The following is a 10,950-nucleotide window of genomic DNA, read 5'->3' on the forward strand; positions in this document are numbered from 1 at the left end:
CCTCTGTCTGGTTGTCGGCTCTATCTGCAGCTGCACCGAAAGCAGAGGGGAAGGAGGAAAGCAGAGAGAGAAAGCCCAATTAGTAGATGAGCAGAGAGAGGCATGCAGGAAACCCAGCCCCCAAAACACCAGAAATCGTTAATGAGCGCCCGGCGAGCCGTGCCAGGGTGCCGCAGATGCCGGCGGAGCCACAGCCGTGCCGGCGACCCGCTCGCTCTGCTCGGCCCGAGCGACCTGGGGACAGCGGCTGGGAGATGCCGTCATGGGGGTGTGTTTAGCCTCGCCAGGCCGCGGAGCTGGATTTTATCCACCTTGGCTGAGAATTTTTCTATTTTCTGCAATGCTTTCTAAAGCCGTTTTTCTTGTGCCCTGCCTCTCCCAGACACCCCGGGGAGGTGGGAGGCATTGCAGTTTGGAGGCCTGAATTGCCCATTTAGGGGTTTCTTGGCTTTCCAAAAAAAGTCTTAGAAATTTAGCGTAATGAGTCATATCACACAAGAAGGGATCAGTTCCAGCCTGGCTGGAATAAGGCAGGTAATAATTTCAATATTCTCAAAAAAACCCAGCTTGTTGGGGTAAAAAATATTTACCTAGATTTTCGCTCTTTTTTTCTAGACAATGACAATTTTTATCTGATCATTGTTCAAGCTGGATAAAATCAATGGGAGACTGCGGTAGTGAGAGTTGTAGGAATGGGGAGCTCCTCGGTAGGGCAGAGGCCTCACTGACCTCACGCTTTCTAAGGAGCCCTTTCAGCTACAAATCTATTTAGCAGGTCTGAGAGCCTCCCAGTTTCCATTTTGAGTGAGAAAACATGAATTAAAACTCCAGAAATACTCTTCTAAGGTAAGACCCACAATATTATTAAAAGAAAAAGGATCTGCCCAGATGAAGAGAGCCTGGATCCCAACATCTCTTGAAAGCATCTTGTCCTGCCTCTCCTGGAAGGTCTTGGGACCTTCTCTGAGCATGTTTGCCACTTTTCTCCTCTCTGGGCCAGTCTTACAGCAGACTGAGCAGCAGTGAGAGCCTCCCTGAGGGCTGAGGGTGTTCGGAGAAAAGGGAAAAGCTGTTGTCAGGTACATCTCCCAAGCCTGAGCTGGGTTAGATGAAGGAAGAGATGATGCAAATCACCACTCATCCTTTCAAATGGCATCTCCTTTCTTCTTCCCTTTTCTCCTGTTTTAAGGTTTGTAAATATTGGGGCAACTTTTCTTTCCCCTTTCACTTAGCTGAGCAGCGTCCAGTTTAGGCTAGTACCTGGGACCCCTCTATTGCCCTGGGTCTTAGTGGCCTCCATCGGGAAGGAAATTTGCATCAGGAACTAGATTATCCCAAATTGTCCCAGATTCATCCAACAAAGCCAGCCCTCAAGAGGCAGGCTTGCTCTTTCTTTGACAGGGACACAGCAAAGCGGCTCACAAATCAAGTTATATGAGTAATCTAAATAAAAGCACCAATCTCCTGCTTGTGGCATTTGGAGCGAGCCCCGTGATGTTATCCAAGAAGGAGCCAAAAGAGCTTTGCAGTTACGTAGCCTCTCTGGCTGGGTTTGTGTCTCTGCTGCTCTGGCAGGGCAGCTCCCTTTAGCATGAAATGATTTCAGCAGGCCAAGGGCATGGGCAGAGTGGGGAAGGGTGTCCTTACTTTTGCAGATAGGGATCTTGTTACTCCACGTCCCGTCCTTTAGACACTCGATCTGGAAGGAGTCGCTTTCCAGGTTATCCTGTGCAGAAGATGCCAGCAAAAAACCCACCATCAATGTACAAGGCAAGGAAATTAATCTCTCCATAAAAAGTCAATTTCTTGGTGACTTAGTCAAAATGTATCCAGACCCCCCTGGCAGAAGACTCTTCTAGCTAAAAATGGCAATAAAATCATAATGAAAAACTTGAAGAGTTTTCTTGTTGCCGGCATCTCAGTGGCATGCTGAATGCAAAAGAACCGGAGTAATTTATTCCTGTTTTAGGTGCTGGGATGGGTAAGGAGGCAGCTCTGCATGAAGGATGAGGCTGGGAGGAGATCAGAGGAATAACCAGCTCCATGTCGGAAGTCAAAGGGAGCTACTGGTTTGGAGGGAAGACAGCCACCCCGTGAGTCACCCGTGCTCCCCGTGGTTCTCAGCTGTTTCCCGGAGAGGGCCTGCCAAAATCCCTGCCCCCTTGACTTGCCGAAGCTGTCCCAAAGTCCCAGAGGACCTCCTGGTCTGTGGAGGCTGGCCTCTGCAGGGCTGCCCGGGAAGCTGAGCCCAGGTGCTGACTTTGTCTGGCAGAGGTGCCAAGCCTGGCATCACCCTGTGAGCTGGCCGGCTCTGGAGGGATGCTGAGAGGGTGGCTGGGGAAAGTGCCATCTCCTCTCTTCCCCTGCATCTCTGGAAAGGAAAGCTGGCAGCTCTCAGAGGAGGCTTTTTCCTTGACCCTGGGAAGGTGTTGTGTTCACTCCCCCAGAGATGCAATGGCTTTGGGAGGAAGGATTCCCCCCTTTCTTACCCAGGAGCCCAGCTCCACACCGTCACCCCATACCTTCAGTACTTTGTATCCAGTGTTGCAGCTGATGACGACCTGGTCTTTGAAGGTGTACTTGGCTTGGGAAGGCTCGATTTTCCCATTGATTGGCGGTTGTACCAGTGGGCATGGGTTTCCTTTGAATAAAGAGCAAATGAAGAAAAACAAAACTCAGCTGAATAAATGGCGGCAATGGAGAGTCCCAGCCCTGCCACCCAGTCCCTGTAGCAGGGTCTGAGCACCCCTGCCCTGCTCTCGCTACTAACCTACGCTAAACTGGCTCAGCCAGGCTCTTGTCCTAGAAGGAGTGGAGAACCCCGGTCTTTCCCCCAGTCCTGGGCTGCTCCTGGCTTTGGGCATTACAAGGCTGGGAGCTAATAGCAGTAGCTTTTGCAATTATCCTGCCCAAAACTGCACTGCTTTGCAATGTGGTCTTGTTGGCCCTAAGCCCAGCTGGCATAGGAAAAAAAAAAGCACCCTTTGATGGAAGGGCTCCATGTTATTTTATTCCTCTCTTGTGATTTCTGGGACAGACACTTTCTGGAGTCAGGATCATGGACCACCAAACTCGTGGTCTCCACCTGCAGGCTTTATAAAGCTCTTCTCATTGCCCAAGCCCAGAAAATGGAGGAAAGCAGCAGGAGTTACCAATTGCTGTGTACGACAGCTTCCAGCCCCTGTTCTCGCCTGAGTTGTCACTGTGGAAGAGGATCTGCACACTGTTGGTTTGGGTTTCAATGCGTCCCGGCGACTTCTCTCCACAGAAAGGGCCAAACTCCCTGTGGCCAGCTTTAATCTGCCAAGGGAAAGAAGTGTGGGTGGCTTGAGGGGTATCTTTGATTCCAGAGGATTACTTCACACTGAGGCTGATGGGGCTGCAGTGGGGTCAGTGGGGTTTAAGCACCATGTGTTGGGGGGATGTGAGCTGAAAGAGGGTCACCATTGGCTGACAAGGTCAAAATCAGACGTTGTAAGAGATATGGGTTCAACTGAGCACAGGGCTCCTGCTGGCTTCATCACCCCCATTTAGACTGGGGCAATTTTGGTCTCATCACCAGGGCACTGGGGAAACATCATGAGAGCAGGATGAGAGGAATGTGCAGAGCTCAGCTCACCTTGACGTAGTCATAAGGACAGGTCACCTCGGGGTGGTCTTCCACATCGAAGCTGTCCTCGAAGCTCAGGGTGATGAAGAAACCCTCCTCGAGCTCGATGCGGTACAGGCAGTCCGAGCTCTTCGGGTAGGGGCTGGGGAAGTCGGCGCTGGCAACCACCCCGCTCCTCTGGGTGTAGAGGTTGTCACTGCACTCCACTGAAACACAGCCATGGCTCCCTCAGGGCCCTGTCAGCCTCACCCCAGCCCTGACCATTGGATTGGGGTCTGCTGGGTGGTCCATGGGCCCTGAATATGGGTCCACGCAAGGACAATCTCACACAGCCAACCTCCAAATATGCCTGTGGCATAGGGGCTCCTGGGCTGAGAGCTAATCCCAGCTGATCTACATAATGCAGATTCAGGGCAGAGACTAAACCTTTTCATTTCTCTGACTTGAGGAGATCTATAGGGCTCAGCTGAGGAGCACAGCCCATGGAGAAACTATATCTCCTTCCCACACAAGAGGACTGCGGGTCTTGGGCGCTCTCCAGTCCAGGCTATTGGTTTGTATGGGAAGAGGGACCTCATTCCTCATGTCAGCAAGAGAGCGCAGTTTTGCCTGTGTTTGGTAGGTCTGTTGCTTGCTCAGGGACCCCTCAGTGTGACGGTCCCCATGTCCAAGCTGTGCCTGGGCGGTACCTTTGCAGGTCCTGTTGTCGGAATGGAGGATGTAGCCGAACCTGCAGGAGCAGTAGTACCCGCCGATGTAGTTGTGGCAGTAGTGGTCACACGCCAGCTCCTCGTCACTTTTCTCCAGGCACTCGTCCACATCTAGTATGGAGATAACGAGGAAGGGAGGTCACCCTGCACCCCCCCATGCATCACTCCTTGTGGGCACATTTACTATAGCACTGAGAAATTAGTTGTCCCACATGGGGGGGTCACATGAGCACACAGCAAGTCCCATATGGCCCAAGGGCTGCACACAAGGTCTTCTCTTGCTAGGGTCCCCAAGGCTGGCCTGGGATGTGACCCTCACAAATTTGTTATGATACCCTAGCAAGGTGGTCCTGCAGGCTTAACCCCTGCTTACCCACGGCGGTGTAATGGGCGTCGAAGCCGGTGAAGCGTTCCTCGTTGGAGAAGTCGGACCTGAACGTGAGCCCCATGTAGGGCCCCGGGGACAGGATCACTTGCTGGCCAGGAGCCTGTTCCGTGTCTGTCGTCTCCCTGCCGCAGAAGGTTGCCAGCTCCTGGTCCTCAGCTTCAATCTGTTAGTAGAAGGAATGGGTGAGCGCTCGGCAGGGCTCCGGACTTGCCCCTGGGCCCTGAGCACTTGGGTAGCGCAGGAGTTTGACATGTCCCTAGGGCACTCCCCAGTGCCGGTCGCCTCTGAACTTTCTCTGCGTGGGGCTGTGGGTGTCTGCGAGCCCGGAGAGCCCGTGGTGCTTTCCTGGGTGAGGTTGGGCTGGGCTTGCAGTCACGCTCTGCACCTGAGAGCTCCGGTCTCTGCCTGTGCTTGCCCACTCCTGTGCCCGCCCAGCCTGTCCCCTGCCAGGGCATCCGGCAGCCTTTGATGGCCGCAGCCTAAGGGTGCAGCTCTGCACCCCTGGGTGCCCTGTCCTGCTCAGCCCTGCGCTACCTTGGCCCTAAAAATCAATTTCCAGCCATTCCCGCTGCATTCACCTCACCTCCTGCAGCCAAGTGTGACCCTGGGGATGCTCAGAGCATGGCAGGTCTGACTGCCACGGCGCCGGCTCTCTGAGATGCTGTTACTGCAGTAAAGCACTTAAATGGTTTCTGCAAAATGAACACAGGAACTCGGGTCTGCCCGCTCTGAAGCAGATGCTGAGCAAGTAGGTAGCATCCAGGATGTAGGGAGGAGCTTGGGGGTAGTGAGGGGAGGAGGCAGGGAAGGAGCCTTTTTGGGAGGTGGGGTGAGGACGAGGGCAGGCTGCATGGAAGAAGGGGTGTGAAAATCAGCGCCGGGTCCTGCTCCCACTCAGAGCTGCCGGTACCTGAGATGGTCCCCCTCGACTCCTGCCCTCAGCCCAAACGCTGATCCGGGCAGCAGCATCCATGTGAGGGCTGTGCTTCTGGGAGGGTGCTGGGACCCCAGAGGAGTCCCTGTCCATTGGTTTTGCACCAGCTCCAGGCAGCAGCTGTAATTTGGATGGTGTTTCTGTCCTTTGGGCTGGCTTGGACAAGCTGGGTCCTGTCCCTGCCATCCAGGGTCCCTGTCTGGTTCCAGACCTTCAGTACCAGGCATTGTTCAGACTTGGAGCCACGTGCCCAGAGGGCTACAGGAGGGGAACAACGGGCCAGCGTTCCCTGTAGCCGTGTCAGCATGCTCACTAGCCTCTATGTGCACACCTTTAAGGCACAGCCATGCCTGTGCCTTCAAGCACTGTAATACCTGTGGAAAACCCTCCAGTTTTGCCTGGAGACCCCCTCCCTTTCTTTTTCCTTACTGTTTTCTCCAGGACTATGTGCATTGACCCCATCTCCTTCTCCTGCAAATCCCACTCCCAGCCCCTGTCTCGACCACAACCTCTCCCAGCTCGTTCCCAGCACCCTGCCTGCTTTCCCCAGGAGATTTGAATATGAATAACCCCTCGGCTGAGGAATGTGATGAACACCACCACACCAGCTCCCGCTGCTCATGCCAAGCCAAGGCTATTGAGGCCGTGATGAAGCGTGCAGCCCCCCCAGCCCATGCCTGGGGAAAACAGCCGCCTGCTTGGGGACCCACGGGGTCCCGGAGGTGTTGCAATGCTGTCCCCAGCTTGCGTGGCCTCCACAAGACAAGACCCTCCTCCGGCTGCATCCCTGTCTGCTGGAGACCCTTGGGATGCGCCGGCTGGGGAGGGTCTGGGGCTGAAAGGGAAATTTCCCAGGGCTGAACAAGCAGGCGGAAACTCGCTCACACCAGGGAAAGCCAACATGGAAATGGCAACGCAGCATGCCTTGACATTGCCTCCAGATATTTTCCATCCTCTCATACAAGCTGGAGCTGGCCAGAAAAGAGAGAGACTTTCCGATTATAAATTTTGAGAATTTGGAGAAAAAAACACGCGCCCTGCATTGGGACAAAAACCCAATTGAATGTTGGGGTTTTTTTTTGTGAAACAACGATTCTGGAAAAAAAAAGGAAAACAAGTAATTTGGGATCCATCTGGTTTCAATCCCTTTGAAATATACTGTGGTACTTTAGAATCTCTTTTAAATCTCAAAGAAAGATTGTTTTGAAATGAAATAGTGTTTTAGACTGAAAAACGGGAGCACCATCACAAAAAAAAAAGGAAAACGGCATTTCGGCCCTGACACGCAGTCTTGGCTGCACAAGTGTGCTGCACGCAGCCTTTTCAGCAGAAATCGCTTTTTCTTAAGGAAAGCTGTGGGAAGGAGCAATTTCCAGCCAGCTCCTCCGTGCGGAGGTGGCTGTCACCTCTGCAGGGACACACGAGCCACCGTGTGAGCTCCCATCCCTCTCCTCCAGTCCCGGCCGATGCAGGACCTGCAGCACAGCGTCACCAAAGCGCGGGAAACGCCGCCAGCGCCCCGTGTCTTGGCCCAAGGATGATCCCGCCATGGGGCCAGCCCCAACGCTGCCCCCAGCATCCCTGGATAAAGCAGGATGAGGCCCGGGAGAGCCGTGCTCTCCTCGCCGAAGGTATCCATGGCCCCTTATCTGTGACGGGTCCCATGCTCCGAGCCACAGGGAGCAGAGACAGCCCTCTGGCAGTAAACTAAACAGAGAGGTCATCATCCCTGGTTAATATTTGCTGCTTCTGCTGAGGACTGTATACTTTTTCATAGATCATTTACATCCAGCGAGCAGGCTGGTAATTAAATCCTGGTTGTTTGTTTGGAGTTTCTCCCTCTCGGGTCACGATGTCGACGTTTTCACTAGAGAAGATGTGTCCCTGAGGGAATTATCTATTGCTGTGGAGAAATTCCCTATAAAAATACGCTGAAAGAATCCTCCTTTGAAAAATAAAATATAGTGACACTCTCGTGCCTTAAATTTACCCTCGCCACTGCCTCCCGCAGTCTTCCCTGTTTCCACTTGCCTACTCATTCCCTTGTTATGATTTCTGCCCCTCTGGGTGGAGGCAGATGGGGGTCCCTCCCCGGCTGTGCTCTGTCCCCCTCCATTTTGGCTTGGGCTGTAGCTAAGAGAATGGCTGACCTAAGCCATGTGGCCCCCTCTGAAATTTTGATTTCCCTCTTCGGGGCATCAGGCAGGAGCTGGGGTGCCCCGGCTCGGCAGCGAAGAAATGCTGCCCCGGGGCATGGGCTGCTGGGGATGCCGGGGCAGCGATGCTCCGGAGGTGCCTCCTGCCGCGGTGGGTTAACGAAACGCCACGAACACCAAGGGGAATCTGGCTCGGTGGTTCAGGGCTGCCGGAGGGGAGCAGGCAACCGGCAATACGGAAACACAGCTGCCAGCCCCCCCTCCAGCCCTCCAGGAATGCACTAATTGGACTGATGAAGGCCAAACATACCACTTGTAATATATATAAATGGCTCATTAGGCAGAGAAATCGCAGTGCTGGGCTGAAGACACTGGGAACATGACATGGGGAGGAGACGCTCAGAGACAGAGAAGGGCATGGAACAGCGCCTGCCGAGCTGCCTTGCAGCCCGAGTGCACGCAAGAAGGCAACACCCAGAACGGGGTTTTTTGCAAAATGACTGCTGCTGACTGTTGGACATGAGTCAGGGACGGGACCGCCCCAGCAGGACCCTCCACCTAGATCTCCTGGAGATCCTCTCCCCAACATGCATGTCTCCTCTCCCCGATACACGTTAAGGGGCCTTTTGTGTGCAAATGTGCACCTGAATGTCCACGGGGACATACATGGCAGCTGTGCCGTGGGGGAAAGGGAGGGTGGCTGCTTTCCCCTGCTGTGGACTTGGCTCGGTGGCTGGAGATCGCGCCCTGCCGCAGGTTGCTGAGCCCACACGCCCTATTTCTGGGCCAGGCCTGTTCGCTGGGGGGGCTGGGGGTGCAAGGAGAGCCCAGCTGGGATGCTGGGGTGCTGATGGAGCTGCTGCCTCGCTCCCCTGCCTGATCCTCCTCCGACCCCCGCCCGGGGGGTGACTGTGGTCCCCGGCGGTGCAGGGGGTGGCCGGTGCCACCAGACTTCTCTGCGCAGAGCCGACGGGATGGGAAAGGCGAACGGCAAAGCCCTGGGGCCTCCCCTCTTCCCAGCTGCCTGCTGGGATTTGAAGTGCTCCTCTTGGGACCCCACACCCCCGGGGCACGGATTAGCCCCTGGCTGAGGCCGGCTGACAGCACCGAAAGAGGATGCTGTTCTCCTGACCCCCTGCTTCACGCCAAGCCCTGACTCGTGCTTTTTCCCCTTCCTTTGAGCAGAGGAAGCTGTAAACGGGTCCTGTGCATCCTTTGCACAGCCCCGGGCTGGGCATGCACTGCCCTGAACGCGGCATCGAGCTGCTTCCCTGGCCCTGCGTGGCCCCCGACAGCGCCGCGTCGAGCACCGAGGGTGTCCCTGGGGACAGTGCCGCTGAGCGCTCGGCCAGCTGCCCGTGGCAGGGGATGGCACGCTGCGAGCCCAGCATGCTGCATGCAAAGCCGGCCCGCTATGCACCCTAAACACCGTGCCAAACCTCGGGGTGACACGACTCGATCACATCGCGAATCTTTCATAATCCCCCTCCCGGAGCGCTGATTCCCGGGGCGGTGGCACTAGCTGATGCTCTGCTCGCAGCCCTGTCTCCCCAGCTTGGCCCATATCCCTGTTTCCCCCTCATCAGCCCCACACCGGGGCTGGCAAAAACTGCCTCCTGCGCTCGGTTGGGCCCTGGCCACCCTCGAGCAAATTTATTTACAGCCACTGGTTTTGCCTGAGATGCCTGGCCAGCTCCTGGGCACCCACACACGGGGTTAGTAGGAGTCCTGCCTGGGGGAGCAGCCGATGGCACAGATCCTCTCTGGGGACATGGGTGTGACGAGCAGCTGCAGAAAGTGTCCCAGGTGCCACATGTGGGCAGAAGTCTGAACACAACACAAAGAGGTGTGTCCAAGGGAGACCAGGGATGTGTCAGTGGAGATGGGACCCACCAGACCCACAAAGTGTCACGGACCTCTCTGCCCTCCTGCCCCCATGGACAGTTGGAGAGACCCATCACAGATGACCCCTGGGCTTGAAGGAGTGAAGGTCTGCCAGGGTCTCAAGCATGCTCCATCCTGAACTAGGACTCAGTGGTAGGGATTGGGGTGAAGAGATGCAACCCACAAGGACCGTGAGTCAGCAAGGACTTGCCGTGGGCTGACTGGGGGGAAATCGTCTCACCACAGGCCCCATTTTCACTTCAATCAAGGAGCTGGTCCTAAGCTGGCTGCCAAGCCCTCAGGGGCTGATTTCATACCACAGCTTGACCGAGCAATGTGCAAAACCTCATGGACAAGACCCCAGGCTCAGATCTCCCTAATAAGTTCAGGGATTTACTTATGAAGGCCCCTCAGAAGTCAGGATTTCATCTCCTATCTCCCTGCCTCTGCCACAGCACCCCTCAGTGACACTAGTCAAGTCACTTAACCTGATTTCCCAGTCACGGCCATGGCTTTCTGGGTGCCCCAGGCCAGTGCTGGAGACTTCTGTGCAAAAGTGCTCAGTGCTGGGTGACCCCAGAAGGGAGCTGGGCCAACCACGGTGAGACCCGCCACAAATGAGGACCCCCCAAATCATCTCCGTGGGGAAAGCGATGAGCCCGGCAGGGCCTGCTGAGGAGCACGGCGGAGGGCAGGAGCTGAAAGCCCAGCGTGGATGGCTGCTCCTTCCCCGACCCCCTGGAGCTGGCCGGTGGCTGAGGGTGGCCATCCAGAGCCCGGGCAGAGGCTGTCTCTGACGCAGCAGGGCCCGGAGCTCGGCTCCCCGGGGCAGCGTGCGGCTGGTGTCTCCTACCTGTGTGGGGCTTCGTCGTGTGGGTATTTTGGGGTGGCTGTTCCTCCCGTTCCTCCCGGCTGACTCCCTTGCTGAAGTACCGCTCCCCCTCTCTGCCACCCCCATTTGCACAAACAAGCCTCCTGGCCTGCCCGCATTTCTTTAGGAGCCGTGTTCTTTTTATAGATATACACACACGCGCGTATATGTGTATGTATATAAATAAACAGCTATTGTTTTAATTAGCCATTGTTTCAGAGCTCTGGAAACTGTTCCCCTCTGAAGACCACCCTGAAGGCAGCGATGTGCGCGGGGTCGCAGCTCGGCTCGCCCAGAGCTTGCCGCTCGGGATGACTTTCTACGCTGCTCCACAGCCGGGGCGCGTGGGCAGCCCAGGAGGCAAGCGAGGCCAAGGCCAGGGCACGGCGGGCTCCCC

At 55.7% G+C, this 10,950-nt stretch overlaps 1 protein-coding gene across 1 annotated transcript in view; it reads right to left on the reverse strand.

Annotated features, from left to right (window-relative positions):
- Positions 1-10,950, reverse strand: part of MASP1 (mannan-binding lectin serine peptidase 1 (C4/C2 activating component of Ra-reactive factor)) — a gene marked incomplete at its 5' end in the record, with an annotated part of 23,458 nt that overhangs the window by 10,148 nt on the left and 2,360 nt on the right. The window contains 6 exons of the mRNA XM_010296400.1: positions 1,648-1,726; positions 2,523-2,641; positions 3,153-3,300; positions 3,620-3,816; positions 4,300-4,431; positions 4,694-4,871. Of these exons, the coding sequence (XP_010294702.1) occupies positions 1,648-1,726; positions 2,523-2,641; positions 3,153-3,300; positions 3,620-3,816; positions 4,300-4,431; positions 4,694-4,871 (853 nt within the window). The remainder of the gene's footprint in view (positions 1-1,647; positions 1,727-2,522; positions 2,642-3,152; positions 3,301-3,619; positions 3,817-4,299; positions 4,432-4,693; positions 4,872-10,950) is intronic.

The sequence above is a fragment of the Phaethon lepturus genome, unplaced genomic scaffold, assembly GCF_000687285.1.
Source record: "Phaethon lepturus isolate BGI_N335 unplaced genomic scaffold, ASM68728v1 scaffold27001, whole genome shotgun sequence".
Taxonomy (NCBI): Eukaryota; Metazoa; Chordata; class Aves; order Phaethontiformes; family Phaethontidae; genus Phaethon; species Phaethon lepturus.